The sequence below is a fragment of the Hemitrygon akajei genome, chromosome 4, assembly GCF_048418815.1.
Source record: "Hemitrygon akajei chromosome 4, sHemAka1.3, whole genome shotgun sequence".
NCBI lineage: Eukaryota > Metazoa > Chordata > Chondrichthyes > Myliobatiformes > Dasyatidae > Hemitrygon > Hemitrygon akajei.
In genome coordinates this window covers 202,211,889-202,233,318 of record NC_133127.1, presented here as the reverse complement: position 1 = coordinate 202,233,318, position 21,430 = coordinate 202,211,889, and the positions used below count along the sequence as shown (strand labels likewise).

The window sequence follows — 21,430 nt, the reverse complement described above, 5'->3', positions numbered from 1 at the left end:
GATGGCTGAAGTTTCTGGGAACAGTTCAAAAGGTGCAGGATAGATATGTCCCTCAGAAGAAGTTGTTCTCAAATGGCAGGGGTAGGCAACCGTGGCTGACAAGGGAAGTTAAGGACTGCATAAAAGCCAAGGAAAAGGCATATCAGGTAGTCAATGTGAATGGGAAGTAGGATGATTGGGATGGTTTTAAAATCTAACAAAAGGCAACTAAAAAAATCTATAAGAAGGTAAAAGATGAAATATGAGGGAAATCTAGCAAATAATATAAAGCAGTATACTGAAAGTTTTTTTTTTCAGTTATATAGAGAGTACCACGGAGGTGAGAGTTGATATTAGTCAACTGGAAAATGATGCTGGTGAGGTAGTAATGGAGGACAAAGAAATGGCAGAGGAACATAAGTAGGTATGATGTATTGTGTGTTGGCATCCATCAGCTGTGGGATTGAGTTCAAGAGCAGTGAGGTAATGTTACAGCTATGCGAGACCTTGGTCAGACCCCACTTGGAGTACTGTGCTCAGTTCTGGCCACCTCACTACAGGAAGGATGTGAATGCTTTCAAGAGAGTGCAGAGGAGCTTTACAAGGATGTTGCCTGGATTGGAGAGTGTCCCCGATGAGAAAAGCTTGAGTGAACTTGGCCTTTTCTCCCTGGAGCAACAGAGGATGAGAGGTGACTTGATAGAGGTGTATAAGATGATGAGAGGTATTGATTATGTGGATAGGTAGATTTTTCCCAGGGCTGAAATGGCTAACATGAAGGGGCATAGATTTAAGGTGCTCTCTCTGAAGTAGGGACAGAGGAGATGTCAGGGTAAGTTTTTCTCACAGAGAGTGGTGGATGCACTGCCAGTGATGGTGGTGGAGGCGGATACAGTGGCATCTTTTAAGAAACCCTTAGATAGGTACATGGAGCTTAGAAAAGTAGAGGTCTATGCAGTAGGGCTAGGCAGTTTCTAGAATCGGTTACATGGACAACACAACATTGTGGGCTGAAGAGCCTGTAATGTGCTGTAGATTTCGATGTTCTAAGTACTTTGCATCTGTCTTCACTGTGCAAGACACCAGCAGTGTGCCAGAGGTCTGTGAGTGTCAGGGAGCTGGTGTGAGAGCCATTACTATTATAAAGGAAAAAGTTCTAGGCAAACTCAAAGGTCTTAAGGTGGATAAGTCACCTGGGCCAGACTATACCCCAGAGTCTTGAGAGAGGTTGCTGAAGAGATAACAGATGAATACACTGATCATAATTTTTCAGGAATTATTTGATTCTGGCATGGTCCTGGAGAACTGGAAGACTGCAAATGTCACTCCACCCTTTAAAAAGGGAGGAATGTGAAAGAAAGGAAATTATAGGCTAGTCAGCATAACCTCAGTGGTTGGGAAAGTGTTAGAGTCTGTAGTTAAGGATAAGGTTTCGGGGTACTTGGAGATTAATGATAAAATAAGTGAAAGTCAGCTTGGTTTCTGTAAAGGGAATTCTTGCCTGACAAATCTGTTAGAGTTCTTCACGGAAGTAACAAGCAGGGACGACAGAGGAGAGGCAGTGGATGTCATTTACTTGGATTTTCAGAAGACGTTTGATAAGGTGCCACACGTGAGGCTGCTTAACAAGATAAAATCCCATGGTATTACAGGAAAGATACTGGTATGGATAGCGGAAAGTCCAAAGGAGGTTCACGAGGATGATGCCAGGAATGAAGGGGTTAACATATGAGGAGTGTTTGGCAACTTTCGGCTTGTACTCACTGGAATTTAGAAGAATGCAGAAGGCTCTCATTGAAACCTACCAAATGTTGAAAGAGCTAGATAGGGTGGATACGGATAGGATGTTGCCTATGGTGGGGATAACCAGAACTAGAGGGCACAGCCTCAAAACTCAGGGGCAACCCTTCAGAACAGAGGTAAGGAGGAATTTTTTTTAGCCAGAGAGTAGTGAATCTGTGGAATGCTCTGCCACAGACTGTGGTGGAGGCCAAGTCCATGCGTGTATTTAAAGCAGAAGTTGATCATTTCCTGATCGGTCAGGATGTCAAAGGATACAGTGAGAAGGCAAGTGTATGGGGTTGAGTGGGATCCAGGATCAGCCATGATGGAATGGTGGTGCCGACTCAATGGGCTGAATGGCCTAATTCTGCTCCTATGTCTTATGGTGTTAATGACCACACTGGGTACTGACTGCACTGCACTCTGACCACACCACAATCACATCACCACACACTAATCATACCATACACTGACCACACCACACAATCACATCACCACACACTGACCACACCACACAATCACATCACCTCACACTGACCACACCACCCAATCACATCAGAACACACTGACCACACCACACAATCACATCACCGCACACTGACCACACCACACAATCACATCACCACACACTGACCACACCGCACAATCACATCACCACACACTAATCATACCATACACTGACCACACCACACAATCACATCACCACACACTGACCACACCACACAATCACATCACCTCACACTGACCACACCGCACAATCACATCACCACACACTGACCACACCCCACAATCACATCACCACACACTGACCACACCGCACAATCACATCACCTCACACTGACCACACCACACAATCACATCACCACACACTGAGCACACCGCACAATCACATCACCACACAATCACATCACCACACAATCATATCACTGCACACTGACCACACCGCACAATCACATCACCACACACTGAGCACACCACACAATCACATCACCACACACTGACCACACCGCACAATCACATCACCACACACTGACCACACCACACTCTGACCACACCACACACTGACCACAACACACAATCACATCACCACACACTGACCACACCACACAATCACATCACCACACACTGACCACACCGCACAATCACATCACCGCACACTGACCACACCGCACAATCACATCAGCACACACTGACCACACCACACAATCACATCACCGCACACTGACCACACCGCACAATCATATCACCACACACTGACCACACCACACAATCACATCACCACACAATCACATCACCGCACACTGACCACACCGCACAATCACATCAGCACACACTGACCACATCACACAATCACATCACCACACTCTGACCACACCACACAATCACATCACCACACACTGACCACAGCACACAATCACATCACCACACACTAATCATACCATACACTGACCACACCACCCACTGACCACACCACACAATCACATCACCACACACTGACCACACCACACAATCACATCACCGCACTCTGACCACACCACACAATCACATCACCACACACTGACCACACCACACACTAATCATACCATACACTGACCACACCACCCACTGACCACACCACACAATCACATCACCACACACTGACCACACCACACAATCACATCACCACACACTGACCACACCACACAATCACATCAGCACACACTGACCACACCACACAATCACATCACCACACCCCACAATCACATCAGCACACACTGACCACACTTTGAGCTGACACTGATCAGATGCTCACCAGATGCTAATCAAACACTGACCTTCTACTGACTATACTGATAGTGAACACAAAGAACGGATGATGCTGGATTGTAATACTAAGTCTGCACCTGTGCTTCCAGGTTGCGTCTGACAGCAACAGACCGGGGAACGCCAAGGCTAGTGGGCACAGCCACACTCTCCATCATCATTCTGGACCTGAACGACAACAGCCCCACCATCCCCTTACCCCATGAGATTCGGGTGGCAGAGAGTAAGTGACGACAACATCTACCACTATCCTATGCTCCCTCAGTATTTCCCCTTCCCACAGTGTGTTGTCCCATCAATACCACTTTTTTAAAACAAAACTACAGAAGTTTATTTACAAAACAAATACACAGGGTACAGACATTCAGTATTTACAAGACTGTGAGTACACTCAGATTAAAATATAGTTACTACCGTCTATTAAACAGTCAATATCCCGGAAGGGAAGGGGGTCACCATGCCCAGAAATCCCCACTGAACCCATAATGGTCGCATACTCCCTCTCTGAGACCCTGGCACGATGTATCCCTGGAAGAGGGCAGGCAGTCGGATCGGACAGAGTCCTAGACAAATCCATGAATGGCCAGCAGGGCCAGGCTCAAGAGCAAGCCTACCAGGACATCCTCTGGGCGATTCCACCCCCCCAACACCCTGCCCCTGCTAGGTGCCCATAAACCAGGAGCACGGGGCTGCAGGGCAGCAGAACCTGAGGAGCAGCCCCTTCAAATATTCAAACCAGGGGCTGCAGCCTCTCGCAGTCCATGTAGACATGGTTACATGGACTCCTCCCATCCACAGGAAGCACAGGTGGCCAGGGTAGCAGTGAACCCAGTCAAGAAACTTTTACACAGTATGTGAGGAAACCTGCAGATGCTGGAAACACACAAAATGCTGGAGGAACTCAGCAGGCCAGGCAGCATCTGCGGAAAAGAGTAAACAGTTGATGTTTCGGGCCGAAACCCTTCATTAGGACTGGGGAAAAGGATGAGAAAACAGAATAAAAAGTTGAGGGGAGGGCAGGAAGAAGTGGCAGACGGTCAGTGATAGAAAAACCTGGGAGGTGTGAGGGGTGAAGTAGATTGGTGAAAGAGATAAGGTGCTGGAGAACGGGGAATCTGATAGGAGACAGTAGAAGACCATGGAACAAAAGGAAAGTGAGGAGCACGAGAGGGAGGTGATGGGCAGGTAAGGGGATGAGGAGGGAGAGGGAAAAGGGAATGATGAAGGAGGAAATCGATGTTCATGCTATCAGGTTGGAGGTTACCCAGACAGTACAGGCCTGTGCAGCGCCCTCCACAATGGTTCCCTGTATACAGGGGAAAACCCCTGCTTGGAGAGACATCCACTAGGGCCTCCCTCACTGCCTAATGGTAAGACAGACGGCCATGGCATGTCCAGATGGCAAGCGAGGACAGTGACGAGAAGAAAGTGCAAGAGTAGTCCATATAGGAACCATCCCAGCACGTCAGGAACGGCACAGAAGGTACTTTGTGAGGCAGCTAATTCCGTGTGGGACCTATTCAAAAGGAGATCTTGGGGTTTGTGTTGCATAAGCACCTCTGGTGGAGCTGGGATAGGCACGGCTGGGGCCACTTCAGTCTCGAGGCACCTTCACACCCACCGAGACGGGATGGGAAATGACCTGTCCTACGGCCTGAGCGCCACTCCATGCAGGCACAAGAGCACTCTGACCAGAGAAGACCCTATCTCAGACCCGCAGTAGCTCCCAGGAAAAAACCTGGCAGCTCCCACATAGCAGCATGACTGATGCTGGGAGCTGCATACCCTGAATGCAATGTTTTCTGCCAAGGAAGTATGTCAACGGTGTGGCATCTCAGAGGGTGCTCAGTGTACATGTATTTCTCCACTCCTGAGGCGGAGAGTTGCCAGCTGGGTACGTACACCAATGTCTGACCATCTTCCACAATTGGAAGACTCAGGACTGCAGCGAAGACCCAAAGCCACCTGGTGTCCTAGAAGTCATCTACCAATTTCCACTGGGTCCTGGCAACAAATACAGTGGGTGGGACTACAGTGATCAGTCAATACCAAAACATAGAGGCTACCAGCTGGTTAATGTCCAATGCCCTGCCGGTACAACATTATGCAGAGTAGACCTGACCAGTGTCCCAGCTGGGCAGAGACTCTCATCCCTTAAGCCCCACCAGTTCATCAACCAAGTCTCCACAGTGGAACTTAGGTAGACCCTCAACAGAGGAGGTGTGTGGTGCTCTACACAAATGGTCTTGGCTCCTCTGGCAGGGTGTCCCTATCCCACTGACCCACTAAATGACCAGAGCACTTTCCCCGGCAGAGGACACGGCTGAGGAGATCTGCTGACAGTCTCGTATCCTCTATAGGTCAACAGGGCCAGTGATCAAAAGGGCAATATCATCAGCAGAAGCCGAAAGGACTACCGTCACCTCTGGTTCACACAGAGCCAGATGTGGCATCTGCTTCCAAAAGCAGCATAGGAAAGACTCTAAGCAGATTGAATAGAGTTGCTCCGACGTCTGTCACCCTGATGCTCCCCTCACCCACCCCCAAAGCTAAAGGGCGTTGTCAAGGATCCATTGACCTTTATCAGGCACTCTGTGGCAGCGTACATTAGACAGACACGGGCAACAAAATGTGGTCCGAGTGTGAACACGTGCAGGGAGAGTCCCAAGGAGGTAGCCATGATCCACCCTGTCAAATGCCTTCTCCTGATTGCAAGAGAGAAAGGCAACAGACAACCCAGCCTCACAGGGCAAGCAGATCAGGTCCTGGACAAGATAGATGTTGTCCTGAATGGCCCAGCCCAGGACCATGTAGGACTGGTCTGGGTGGATCACTGGGGACAGCAAGGAACCCATTGCCCAGGCATAGATCTTATCACAGGAAAGACACTGGGCAACAGGCAACGAAGATCTACCTTCTTCAGCAGCTGGACCACGACTGCCTTACACCATGAGAGGGGCATCTTCCCTGTCAACAGGCTTTTGCCCAGAATCCTGGTGTAGTCAGCACACTGTATGTCCCAGAAAGTCTGGAGAAATTTTACAGTCAACCCATCCAAGCCCGGGGACTTGTCATGACCCTCAGTACTCTGTGGTTAACGTTGATCTTCTAAGTTTCTCAAGTACCTGCATTATTTTAACTAGAGCCATTAACTAGAGCCTGTACCTTCAGTTTAATCTTGTCAAGTTAATTGTGACTGGCACGTGTTTCCTGCATTCTATGATTATTTAAAGAGGACTCTCGTTTAGTGCCTTAGTGGAGTCATTGTGTTGCAGAGAACGATTTGTCTCACAGTGTCACTCAGTCATTCCTCTGAGCCTCTGTTGGTATTCCTGTGCATAACCTCCTGTTTCCATCTCCTCATGGGGAATTGGCTGCTCTCCGCTCCTGGGGTTGATTCTTTGTCAGTGCTTCTCGTGATTGAGGTCACCTTCCGCTGCACAGGTTGAGTTAATGCCAGAAACTGCAGTGACAGACAGAGCCTCTCATTCCTCCACACTTCAGTCTACTTCTGTGAGCACATGCCGTGACAGGGCTTGCCTACCCATAGCTGATTAAGGGCACTGGTCAAATCCTCCAGCAACAGGGAAGGAACTCCCTATGCCTCCTCAATAAATGGGTCCAGTGAGAACAGGGTCGCATAAAATTAGCGAACTTCATTAGCGACCAGCAGCTCCATGTTGCCTGCACACAGCCCTCCTTATCTCTGGAGAGTAAAAGAAGGGTGAGGCATGGTCCAGATCTTGTAACAGCTGGATCCTAGACCTGACAAAAGCATCTCGGGACCCCTCAGGCTGCAGATCTCAGTGCTTCCTTTTTCCCTTGGTACTTCTGCCAAAGGAGCAGGTCTCCTGTGGTAGTGGTCAGCTGAGACTCCAGCTCTTTCTCAAGCTGCTTGATCTGGGACAGACATTCTTGGTTGACCCTCACACATTCCTTTCAAACAAGTTGAACATGAATTTTGTGCACATCACATGAAGACCTCTGGGAGGGGAAACCCCTCTGCTCTCCCCCCCAGGCTTCTCATAACAGATGGAACGAGACCTGGAATCGGCCATCCTCCAGTAACCTGCTGTTGAAATGCTAGTATGCAGCCCCCGACTGCGTAGGCAGCAGGTTAAGTTCCATCCACACCAGGCAGTGGTCCGAGAATGGTACCAGCTACATGAAGGCTGTCAACACATTGGGGAGGCCCAGGAGCAGAGCACAGCAAGTAGTTTCTCGCAGGTTGGCGACGCTTCTTTAACAGGAAAGCTTTACGGGTGTTCGGACATTCCACCAATCAGTGGTGGAAGCAGAGCACAGAGACAAATAGGAGTACAGAAGGGACAAGGAACCATTGTTGTGAGTAGGTCAGTGGTGAGAGTGGGAGTGTCAGGCTTTGGCTCAGAGGAGGATTGGGCTCAAAAGAAGCGTTGGCTCTGGGTAATTTTCTGTTAAGGTTCCCTTTTGCTGTACTTAGTATAGTAATTGGCCGTTGTGTGTTCTGCATGCTGGATGTTACTAAGGTAGATGTTGCAGATGATACTAAGGGAGGTGGCATTGTGGATAATGAAGTAGGGTTTCAAAGTTTGCAGAGAGATTTAGGCCAGTTAGAAGACTGGGCTGATCGATGGCAGATGGAGTTTAATGCTGATAAGTGTGAAGTGCTACATTTTGGTAGGAATAATCCAAATAGGACATACATGGTCAATGGTAGGGCACTGAGGAATGCAGTAGAACAGACTGATCTAGGAATAATAGTGCATAGTTCCCTGAAGGTGGAATCTCATGTGGATAGGGTGGTGAAGAAAGCTTTTGGTATGTTGGCCTTTATAAATCAGAGCATTGAGTATAGGAGTTGGGATGTAATGTTAAAATTGTACAAGGCATTGGTAAGGCCAAATTTGGAGTATTGTGTACAGTTCTGGTCACCGAATTATAGGAAAGATGTCAACAAGTTAGGTCTTTATTCTTTGGAACGTAGAAGGTTGAGGGGGGACTTGATAGAGGTATTTAAAATTATGAGGGGGATAGATAGAGTTGACGTGGATAGGCTTTTTCCATTGAGAGTAGGGGAGATTCAAACAAGAGGACATGAGTTGAGAGTTAGAGTGCAAAAGTTTAAGGGTAACACAAGGGGGAATTTCTTTACTCAGAGAGTGGTATCTGTGTGGAACGAGCTTTCAGTAGAAGTGGTAGAGGCAGGTTCGGTATTGTCATTTAAAGCAAAATTGGATAGGTATATGGACAAGAAAGGAATGGAGGGTTATGGGCTGAGTGCGGGTCAGTGGGACTAGGTGAGAGTAAGCATTTGGCACGGACTAGAAGGGCCGAGATGGCCTGTTTCCGTGCTGTAATTGTTATATGGTTATATGTTGGAGTCCTGGGAGACCCACAGTCTCCCAGGGAACTACGTCTGCGTGAAGTGCATCTGGCTGAAACTCCTTGAAGACCGTGTTAGGGATCTGGAGCAGCACCTGGGTGACCTTCGGCTTAAACGGGGGAGTGAGGAGATAATCGATCAGAGTTACAGGGAAGTAGTCACCCCGAAGTTGAAGGAGACGAGTAGCTGGGTGACCGTCGGGAGAAATGGAAACGTGAATAGGCAGTTATCGCAGTTGAGTTCAAGAGCCATGAGGTAATGTTACAGCTATATAAAACCTTAGTTAGACCCCATTTGGAGTACTGTGTTCAATTCTGGTCACCTCACTACAGGAAGGATGTGGATACTATAGAGAAAATGCAGAGGTGATTTACAAGGATGTTGCCTGGTTTGGAGAGCATGCCATATGAGAATAGGTTGAGTGAACTTGGTCTTTTCTCCTTAAAGCGACAGAGATGAGAAGTGACCTGATAGGGGTGTATAAGATGATGTGAGGCATTGATCGTGTGGATAGCTAGAAGCTTTTTCCCAGGGTTGAAATGGCTAACACAAGGGAGATAGTTCAAGGTGCTTGGAAGTAGGTACAAGGGGGATGTCAGGGGTAAGTTTTTCCACACAGAGAGTGGTGAGTGCGTAGAATGAGCTGCCAGCGACGGTGGTGGAGACAGATACAATAGGGGTCTTTTAAGAGCCTCTTAGATAGGTACATGCAGCTTAGAAAAACAGAGGGCTATGCAGTAGGGCAATTCTCAGCAGTTTCTAGAGTAGGTTCCATGGTCAGTTCAACACTGTGGCCCAAAGGGTCTGTAATGTGCCGTAGATTTCTATGTTCTATGATGCTGCTTACCAAGTTAAGTGTCCATGGTATTACAGGAAAGTTACTAACATGGTGAGCATTGGCTGATTGGTAGGTGGGAATAAAAGGATCCTTTTCTGGTTGACTAGTGGTGTTTCACAGGGGTCGTCATTGGGACCACTTCTTTTAATGTTGTATATCAATGATTTAGATGATGGAATAGATGGCTTTCTTGCCAAGTTTGCAGGTGATACAAAGATTGGTGGAGGGGCAGGTAGTGTTGAGAAACCAGGTAGGATGCATAAGGACTTAGACAGATTAGGAGAATGGGCAAGAAAGTGGCAATTGAAATACAATGCTAGAAAATGCATGGTCATGTACTTTGGTAGTAGAAATAAATGTGCGGACTATTTTCTAAATGGGGAGAAAAATCCAAAATCTGAGATGCAAAGGGACTTGGGAGTCCTTGTGCAGAACACTCTAAAGGTTAACTTGCAGGTTGAGTCGGCGGTGAGGAAGGCAAATGCAATGTTAGCATTCATTTCGAGGTCTAGAAAAGGGTCTTTTAAGAGGCTTTTAGGTAAGTACATGGAGCTTAGTAAAATAGAGGGCTATAGGTAAGCCTAGTAATTTCTAAGGTAGGGACATATTCGGCACAGCTTTGTGGGCCAAAAGGCCTGTATTCTGTATTGTGTTGTAGGTTTTCTATGTTCTAATACAAGACCAGGGATGTGATGCTGAGAATTTATAAGGCACTGGTGAGGCCTCACCTTGCGTATTGTGGCACTGGGTCTGTACTTGCTGGAATTTTGGAGGGGTATCTCAATGAAACCTTTTGAATATTAAAAGGACTAGACAGGTGTTTCCCATGGTGGGAGATTCTAAGACAAGAGAGCATTGCCTCAGGATAGAGAAGCGTCCATTTAAAACAGAGACGTGAAGAAATTTCTTTAGCCAGAGGGTGGGGAAATTGTGGATTTTGTTACCACAGCCAGCTATGGAGGCCTGGTCATTGGGTGTATTTAAGGCAGAGATTGTTAGGTTCTTGATTGGACTCAGCATCAAAGGTAACGGGGAGAAGGCCAGGGAATGGGGCTGAAGAGGGGAGAAAAGGATCAGCCATGATAGAATGGCAGAGCAGACTTGATGGGCCAAATTGCCTAATTCTGCTCTTATGCCTTATGATCCTTCCGGACACGCAGGAGACATAGAGCTGGTCAAGTCGCGGTCACCCTCCTCCTCCTGTCATCCTGGAGAAGGCACAGGAGTCAGGATGGAGGTTCCAGGAAATGTTGACCAAATCAAAAGATCCATCCAGCTCTCTCAACAGCTGCACTGACGCTTGACTGTTCTGAGAACCAGAGTGATCTCTCCTTCAAGGGTACAATTGAAATCACCCCCAAGGACAATGCACTCACCTCTGTCAACAGCTTCATTATGCGACAGGTGTGCTTGTATTGGGCTGGACATATTAACAAAGTGTATCAATACACCATCCAAGTGCACGGCAAGATACAGCAAGCGGCCTGGCGACTGGTTGTTTACCAGTATATATCTCCAGCTGGAAGTTTGGGACAAACAATATCACTAGCCCACTCAAAAAGAGCTGAGGTAACTCATGTAGCCTCTCTCATGTCCATCGAGGAGCCAGCTGGGAACAGTGTGGGTTTCCTGCAGGAAGCTTACCACATATCTCTGTTCCCTGAGCATGGAAAGATGAGAGAATCTGCGGTAAGACTCCCTGCCACCATTGATATTATTACTCGCTACTGCGACCTTCATGATTGTGTGACATCTTCATGCCAATGCCCTGGCTGGTGGGAGCTGGCTTCATTACCTGAATAGGGCTTTCAGGAGCTCACTAAAATGACATTAATCCCTCACAACCACACCTGAATCTCTCCCATTTTTAGAGGTAGTGTGGATGGAGCACGCATCCATCCATTGGTCAGAGGCGAGTCAGGGCTTATGTTGTCAGCGCCGAGAGTCAGATAAGAATTCCTGAATTTCCTCCACAGCAACAGTCTGAGATTAACTGCCGAAGATCAGTTGGTCCACGATCTCAGCTTCAAGAGCCCTCCTCTACCCTGTCACTGCATCCCAGGACATCCTCACCCTCGATATCCTGTTCCCTCAGCTACTGCTACCAAGGAAAACAACCTCATCCCCAATGCCCCATTCCAAAAGCTCATCACAGTCCTCAACCACATTGCCATGTACCACACAGTCAACCCAGTCCTCACCCTCACTGTCCCGTTCCCAAGGCCACCCCATTCATCACCGCCACTGCCCTGTTCCCACACGGTCAACCCCAGTCCTCACCCTCACTGTCCCGTTCCCAAGGCCACCCCATTCATCACCGCCACTGCCCTGTTCCCACACGGTCAACCCCAGTCCTCACCCTCACTGTCCCGTTCCCAAGGCCACCCCATTCATCACCGCCACTGCCCTGTTCCCACACGGTCAACCCCAGTCCTCACTCTCACTGTCCCATTTCCACACACTCACCCCAGTCCTCACCCTCACCGTCCCATTCCCACACTCACCCCAGTCCTCACCCTCACTGTCCCATTCCCACACTCACCCCAGTCCTCATCCTCACTGTCCCATTCCCACACTCACCCCAGTCCTCACCCTCACCGTCCCATTCCCACACTCACCCCAGTCCTCACCCTCACTGTCCCGTTCCCACACTCACCCCAGTCCTCACCCTCACTGTCCCAATCCCACACTCACCCCAGTCCTCACCCACACTGTCCCGTTCCCACTCCCTCCCCAGTACTCACCCTCACTGTCCCAATCCCACACTCACCCCAGTCCTCACCCTCACTGTCCCGTTCCCACACTCACCCTCACTGTCCCGTTCCCACACTCCCCCCAGTCCTCACCCTCACCGTCCCGTTCCCACACTCCCCCCAGTCCTCACCCTCACTGTCCCGTTCCCACACACTCTCCCCAGACCTCACCCTCACTGTCCCGTTCCCACACTCCCCCCAGTCCTCACCCTCACCGTCCCGTTCCCACACTCCCCCCAGTCCTCACCCTCACTGTCCCATTCCCACACACTCTCCCCAGTCCTCACCCTCACTGTCCCGTTCCCACACACTCTCCCCAGTCCTCACCCTCACTGTCCCGTTCCCACACTCCCCCAGTCCTCACCCTCACTGTCCCGTTCCCACACTCACCCTCACTGTCCCGTTCCCACACTTACCCCAGTCCTCACCCTCACTGTCCCGTTCCCACACCCTCCCCAGTCCTCACCCTCACTGTCCCAATCCCACACTCACCCCAGTCCTCACCCTCACTGTCCCAATCCCACACCCTCCCCAGTCCTCACCCTCACCGTCCCGTTCCCACACTCACCCCAGTCCTCACCCTCACTGTCCCAATCCCACACCCTCCCCAGTCCTCACTCTCACTGTCCCGTTCCCACACTCACCCCAGTCCTCACCCTCACTGTCCCGTTCCCACACTCACCCCAGTCCTCACCCTCACCGTCCCGTTCCCACACTCACCCCGGTCCTCACCCTCACCGTCCCGTTCCCACACTCACCCTCACTATCCCATTCCCACACTCACCCCACTCCTCACCCTCACCATCCCGTTCCCACACTCACCCCAGTCCTCACCCTCACCATCCCGTTCCCACACTCACCCCAGTCCTCACCCTCACCGTCCCGTTCCCACACTCACCCCAGTTCTCACCCTCACCGTCCCGTTCCCACACTCAACCTCACCGTCCCGTTCCCATACTCACCCCGGTCCTCACCCTCACTGTCCCGTTCCCACACCCTCCCCAGTCCTCACCCTCACTATCCCGTTCCCACATGCACACCCAGTCCTCACCCTCACCGTCCCGTTCCCACACTCACCCCGGTCCTCACCCTCACCGTCCCGTTCCCATACTCACTCCAGTCCTCACCCTCACTGTCCCGTTCCCACACCCTCCCCAGTACTCACCCTCACTATCCCGTTCCCACACTCACCCCGCTCCTCACCCTCACCATCCCGTTCCCACACTCACCCCAGTCCTCACCCTCACCGTCCCGTTCCCACACTCACCCCAGTCCTCACCCTCACTATCCCATTCCCACACTCACCCCGCTCCTCACCCTCACCATCCCGTTCCCACACTCACCCCAGTCCTCACCCTCACCGTCCCGTTCCCACACTCACCCCAGTTCTCACCCTCACCGTCCCGTTCCCACACTCAACCTCACCGTCCCGTTCCCATACTCACCCCGGTCCTCACTTTCACTGTCCCGTTCCCACACCCTCCCCAGTCCTCACCCTCACTATCCCGTTCCCACATGCTCACCCAGTCCTCACCCTCACCGTCCCGTTCCCACACTCACCCCGGTCCTCACCCTCACCGTCCCGTTCCCACACTCACCCTCACCGTCCCGTTCCCATACTCACTCCAGTCCTCACCCTCACTGTCCCGTTCCCACACCCTCCCCAGTCCTCACCCTCACTATCCCGTTCCCACACTCACCCCGTTCCCACACACACTGTCCCGTTCCCACACCCTCCCCAGTCCTCACCCTCACTATCCCGTTCCCACACTCACCCCAGTCCTCACCCTCACTATCCCATTCCCACACTCACCCTCACCGTCCCGTTCCCACACTCACCCCAGTCCTCACCCTCACCGTCCCGTTCCCACACTCACCCCAGTTCTCACCCTCACCGTCCCGTTCCCACACTCAACCTCACCGTCCCGTTCCCATACTCACCCCGGTCCTCACTTTCACTGTCCCGTTTCCACACCCTCCCCAGTCCTCACCCTCACTATCCCGTTCCCACATGCTCACCCAGTCCTCACCCTCACCGTCCCGTTCCCACACTCACCCCGGTCCTCACCCTCACCGTCCCGTTCCCATACTCACTCCAGTCCTCACCCTCACTGTCCCGTTCCCACACCCTCCCCAGTCCTCACCCTCACTATCCCGTTCCCACACTCACCCTCACCGTCCCGTTCCCACACTCACCCCAGTCCTCACCCTCACTATCCCGTTCCCACACTCACCCTCACCGTCCCGTTCCCACACTCGCCCCAGTCCTCACCCTCACCATCCCGTTCCCACACTCACCCCAGTCCTCACCCTCACCGTCCCGTTCCCACACTCACCCTCACCGTCCCGTTCCCACACTCGCCCCAGTCCTCACCCTCACCATCCCGTTCCCACACTCACCCCAGTCCTCACCCTCACCGTCCCGTTCCCACACTCACCCCAGTCCTCACCCTCACCGTCCCGTTCCCACACTCACCCTCACCGTCCCGTTCCCATACTCACTCCAGTCCTCACCCTCACTGTCCCGTTCCCACACCCCTCCCCAGTCCTCACCCTCACTATCCCGTTCCCACACTCACTGTCCCGTTCCCACACCCTCCCCAGTCCTCACCCTCACTATCCCGTTCCCACACTCACCCCGTTCCCACACACACTGTCCCGTTCCCACACCCTCCCCAGTCCTCACCCTCACTATCCCGTTCCCACACTCACCCCAGTCCTCACCCTCACTATCCCATTCCCACACTCACCCTCACCGTCCCGTTCCCACACTCACCCCAGTCCTCACCCTCACCGTCCCGTTCCCACACTCACCCCAGTTCTCACCCTCACCGTCCCGTTCCCACACTCAACCTCACCGTCCCGTTCCCACACTCAACCTCACCGTCCCGTTCCCATACTCACCCCGGTCCTCACTTTCACTGTCCCGTTCCCACACCCTCCCCAGTCCTCACCCTCACTATCCCGTTCCCACATGCTCACCCAGTCCTCACCCTCACCGTCCCGTTCCCACACTCACCCCGGTCCTCACCCTCACCGTCCCGTTCCCATACTCACTCCAGTCCTCACCCTCACTGTCCCGTTCCCACACCCTCCCCAGTCCTCACCCTCACTATCCCGTTCCCACACTCACCCTCACCGTCCCGTTCCCACACTCACCCCAGTCCTCACCCTCACTATCCCGTTCCCACACTCACCCTCACCGTCCCGTTCCCACACTCGCCCCAGTCCTCACCCTCACCATCCCGTTCCCACACTCACCCCAGTCCTCACCCTCACCGTCCCGTTCCCACACTCACCCTCACCGTCCCGTTCCCACACTCGCCCCAGTCCTCACCCTCACCATCCCGTTCCCACACCCTCCCCAGTCCTCACCCTCACTATCCCGTTCCCACACTCACCCTCACCGTCCCGTTCCCACACTCACCCCAGTCCTCACCCTCCCCGTCCCGTTCCCACACTCACCCCAGTCCTCACCCTCACTATCCCCTTCTCACACTCACCCTCACCGTCCCGTTCCCACATGCTCACCCACTACTGGAAAGAGCTTCGCTGAGTGGCCTTTCTTCGGGCATGACACCGTTGTCAGGACTCGTGCGGTGGAGACTTCGCGCCCTCCGTTGGGCAACAGGACCCACAGCCTGTTCCTGTTGCAGGGTAGTGCTGGGCCTACTCGTCTATACTGCTCTCCACCTTGCCTCTATCCCCAGTTGGACATCCCTGCAGCCTCCTCGGTCCGAAAGAAGGTCTCAAGCCACTTTGGCCTTGCCGCCTTTGCAACTGTGTCACCTTAGTTACCCACCCCAGGGTAACACATGGTGGGATTGCGACCTCTGCACTTATGGGGACCCTGACGCTCCTCTCCTTTGGTGAGCACGATGTCCGCGAGTGGTCCGTATCACATTCTGACCCCAGGGCATGACGATCTTCAAAAGGGAACTTCGCTTCGATGTAGGTTACAACTTCAGAGACTGCACCTCACAGGCGACCCCACCCTGTTCAGTCAACCCCTCCCAGGCGGACACCCACTCCTTGCACACCACCCCTACACTGAGGGTGAATCTGCCCCCTCAGACCCCCTTTTCGGCACAGATATCCATCAGACCAGAGGCTGAAATCTTCGGGGATATAGCCCTGGCAGAGAGGGAGTCTGTAGTAGTCTGGTGTACTGACCTCTACCTTGCTGAGGCACAGCAACGACTCACTGATACCTCCTCTTATTTACCCCTTGATCATGACCCCACTAAGGAGCACCAGGCCACTGTCTCCCACACCATCACCAACCTTATCAGCTCTGGGGATCTCCCATCCACTGCCACCAACCTCATAGTTCCCACACCCCACACTTCCCGTTTCTACCTCCTACCCAAGATCCACAAACCTGCCTGTCCAGGTAGACCCATTGTCTCAGCTTGCTCCTGCCCCACCAAACTCATTTCTGCATACCTTGACACTGTTTTATCCCCCCTTGTTCAATCCCTTCCCACCTATGTTCGTGACACTTCTCACGCTTTGCATTTTTTCATTGATTTTAAGTTCCCCGGCCCCCACCGCCTTATTTTCACCATGGATGTCCAGTCCCTATATACCTCCATCCTCCACCAGGAAGGTCTCAAAGCTCTCCACTTCTCTTTGGATTCCAGACCTAACCAGTTTCCCTCTACCACCACTCTCCTCCGTCTAGCGGAATTAGTCCTTACTCGTTGATTTCATTAACTTTGCCTCCAACTTTCACCCTGCCCTCAAATTTACCTGGTCCATTTCTGACACCTCCCTCCCCTTTCTTGATCTTTCCATCTCCATCTCTGGAGATGGCTTATCTACTACAAGTCTACTGACTCTCACAGCTAACCTGAACTATTCCTCTTCTCACCCTGTCTCTTGCAAAAATGCCATCCCCTTGTCGCAATTCCTCCGTCTCTGCAGCATCTGCTCTCAGGATGAGGCTTTTCATTCCAGGATGAAGGAGATGTCTTCCTTTTTTAAAGATGGCAGATGGAGTTTAATGCTGATAAGTGTGAGGTGCTACATTTTGGTAGGACTAATCAAAATAGGACATACATGGTAAATGGTAGGGCATTGAGGAATGCAGTAGAACAGACTGATCTAGGAATAATGGTGCATAGTTCCCTAGAGTGGTGAAGAAAGCTTTTGGTATGCTGGCCTTTATAAATCAGAGCACTGAGTATAGGAGTTGGGATGTAATGTTAAAATTGTACAAGGCATTGGTAAGGCCGAATTTGGAGTATTGTGTACAGTTCTGGTCAACGAATTATAGGAAAGATGTCAACAAAATAGAGAGAGTACAGAGGAGATTTACTAGAATGTTACCTGGGTTTCAGCACCTAAGTTACAGAGAAAGGTTGAACAAGTTAGGTCTTTATTCTTTGGAGTGTAGAAGGTTGAGGGGGGACTTGATAGATGTATTTAAAATTATGAGGGGGATAGATAGAGTTGACGTGGATAGGCTTTTTCTATTGAGAGTAGGGGAGATTCAAACAAGAGGACATGAGTTGAGAGTTAGGGGGCAAAAGTTTAAGGGTAACATGAGGGGGAATTTCTTTACTCAGAGAGTTGTAGCTGTATGGAACTAGCTTCCAATAGAAGTGGCAGAGGCAGGTTCGGTATTGTCATTTAAAGTAAAATTAGATAGGTATATGGACAGGAAAGGAATGGAGGGTTATGGGCTGAGTACAGGTAGGTGGGACTAGGTGAGAGTAAGTGTTCGGCACAGACTAGAAGGGCTGAGATGGCTTGATTCCGTGCTGTAATTGTTATATGGTCATATGGTTATAAAGGGGCTTCCCTTCCTCCACCATCAACTCTGCTCTCAAATGCATCTTTCCCATTTCACGCACATCTGCCCTCACCCCATCCTCCTGCCACCCCACTCGTGATAGAGAGCTATGCGGTAGGAAAATTCTAGGCAGCCTCTAGAATAGGTTACATGGTCAGCACAACATTGTGGGTCGAAGGGCCTATAATGTCTGTAGATGTCTATGTTCTAAATTCACGATCTTGGCCTCTACAGCTGTCTGCAGCAGAGCAATCCACAGATTCAGTGCCATCTGGCTAAGTAAAATCCTCCTGACCTCTGTTCTAAAGGGTCGCTGCTTAATTTTGAGGCTGTGCCCTCTAGTTCTGCATAACCCCACCATAGGAAACATTTTCTCCAATAATGACTTTATCTACTCCTTTCAACGTTCAATAGATTTCAATTAGATCCAACCCCCCCCCCCCCCCACCACCCACCGGCCTCGGCACCGCATTCATTTAAATTCCAGTGAGTACAGGCCCAAAGCTGCCAAAAAATGCTCCTCATATGTTAACCCCTTTATTCCCGGAATCATCCTTGTTAACCTCCTCTGGACTCTCTCCAATGACAACACATCCTTTCTGAGATATGAGGCCCAAAACTGTTGACGATACTCCCAAGTGTGGTCTGACCAGTTCCTTATAAAGCCTCAACATTATCTCCTTGCTTTTATCTTCTATTTCCCTTGGAATAAATGCTATCATTACATTTGCCTTCTTTACCACAGACTCAACATGTAAATTAACCTTCTGGGAGTCTTGCACAAGGACTCTTAAGTTCCCTTGCTTCTCTGATGTTTGAATTTTCTCCCTATTTAGACAATAGTCTTCACTTTTGCTTGTTTTATCAAAATGCATTTTAATACATTTTCCAACACTGTATTCCATCTGCCACTTTTTTGCCCATTCTTCCAATTTGTCTCAGTCCTTCTGCAATTTGAATTGCTTCCTCAGCACTACCTACCCTTCGCCCCATCATCCTATCATCTGCAAACGTTGCCGCAAAGCCATCAATTCCATTATCAAAATCATTGAAAAACAATGTGAAAAGTAGCAGTCCCAATACTGACCCCTGACGAACACCACTAGTCACTAGCAGCCAACCAGAAAAGCCCCCTTTATTCCCACTCGCTGCCACCTGACTGTCACCCATTCCTCTATCCATGCCACTGTCTTTCCTGTAATGCCATGGGATTTTATCTTGTTAGACAGCCTCATGTGTGGCACCTTATCAAATGTCTTTTAAAAATCCAAGTAAGTGATATCCACTGCCACCCCTTTGTCCATCCTGCTTGTTACTTCCCCAAAGAACTCTGAAAGATTTGTCAGGCAAGATTTCCTTGACAGAAACCGTTCTGAATAGACTTATTTTTATCATTAGTCTCCAAGTACCCTGAAACCCCATCCTTAATAACTCTAACACTTTCCCAATCACTTAAGTTAGACTAACTGGCCTATAAGTTCCTTTCTTTTGCCTTTCGCCCTTCTTAAAGAGTGAAGTGACATTTGCAAATTTCCAGTCCTCTGGGACCATGTCAGAATCATGTGATACTTGAAAGATGGTGACCAATGCATCTGCTACCCCTTCAGGACTCTGGGATGTCATCCATCTGGTCCAGGTCACACCCACCTTAAGGCCTTTGAGTTTGCCCAGCAATTTTTCCTTTGTAATAGCAATGGAACTCACTCCTGCTCCTGACTCTTGCGGACCTCCGGCAGATAGCTAGCGTCTTCCACAGTGACGACTGAGGCAAAGTACTTATTATGTTCATCTGCCATTTCTTTACCTCCCAGTACTAACTCACAAACATCATTTTCCAGTAGTCCAATATTAACTCTCACCTCCCTTTTATTCTTTATATAACTGAAAAATATTTTAGTCTCCTGCTTTATATTATTAGCTCATTTGCCCTCATATTTTATCTTTTCCCTTCTTACGGCTTTTTAGTTGCCTTTTGTTGGATTTCAAGAACTTCCCTGTCATCCAACTTCCTATTCACACTTGCTGTGTTACAGTATATGCCCTTTCTTTGTTTTTTATGCAGTCCTTAATTTTCCTTGTCAGCCACGGTTGCCTACACCCCTGCCATTTGAGAACAACTTCTTCTGTGGGACATACCTGTTCTGCACCTTGTGAATTATTCCCAGAAACTTCAGCCATCTCTGCTCTGTCATCATCTCCGCCAGTATCCTCCTCCAATCCACCTGGACAAGCTCCTCTCTCATGCCTCTGTAATTCCCTTTATTCCATTGCGATACTGATACATGTGATTTATGCAGTAATTTCAATTGCAAAACTGCAGTATGAATTCAATCATATTATGATCACTACCTCCTTAGTGTTCTAATTAATAAGATCTGGATTATTACACAACACCCAATTGAAGACAGCCTTTCCCCGAGTAGGCTCAAGCACAAGCTGCTCTGAAAAGCCATCTCATAGGCACTCAACAAATTCCCTCTCCTGCGATCCAACACCAATTTGCTTTTCCCAATCCCCTTGTATACTGATGTCCCCCATTACAATTGTGACATTACCTTTACTACATCCTTTTCCAGCTCCCTTTGCAATTTCAACCCCTCATCTTGGCTACTGTTTGTAGGTAATATACATATGATTCCCATTATGATATTTTTATACTTGCTGTTTAACTTCACCCACAAAGATTTGACATTTTCTGACTCTATGTTACCTCTTTCTAAACATTTAATTCCATCTCTTACCAACAGAGCCACACCACCACCTATACCTTCCTGTCTGTCCTTTTGATACAAAGCATATCCTTTGATACGAAGCTCCCAACTATGGGCTTCTTTCAGCCATGACTCAGTGATGCCTCCAACATCATACTGACCAATCTCTAATTGTGCCATGAGTTCACCCACCTTATTCTGAATACTATGTGCATTTAGATACAGCACCTTCAGTTCTGCATTCTTCACCCTTTTGAAGTTTGCCTCTGTGGTATAATTTAACTCCTTGCACTGGCTGAATCTGTACCCAATTATTAGCTTGCTCTTCCTAAATTCATGTTACACCCATCACTTACTTGTAAACCTGCAGGCTCTTCCCCAACTCTATCATACTGGTTCCCA

At 50.0% G+C, this 21,430-nt stretch overlaps 1 protein-coding gene across 1 annotated transcript in view; it reads left to right on the top strand.

Annotated features, from left to right (window-relative positions):
• Positions 1 to 21,430, top strand: part of LOC140727143 (protocadherin-16-like) — a 465,713-nt gene that overhangs the window by 417,692 nt on the left and 26,591 nt on the right. Inside the window, exon 18 of the mRNA XM_073044457.1 lies at positions 3,657 to 3,787. Coding sequence (XP_072900558.1) covers positions 3,657 to 3,787 — 131 coding nt within the window. The remainder of the gene's footprint in view (positions 1 to 3,656; positions 3,788 to 21,430) is intronic.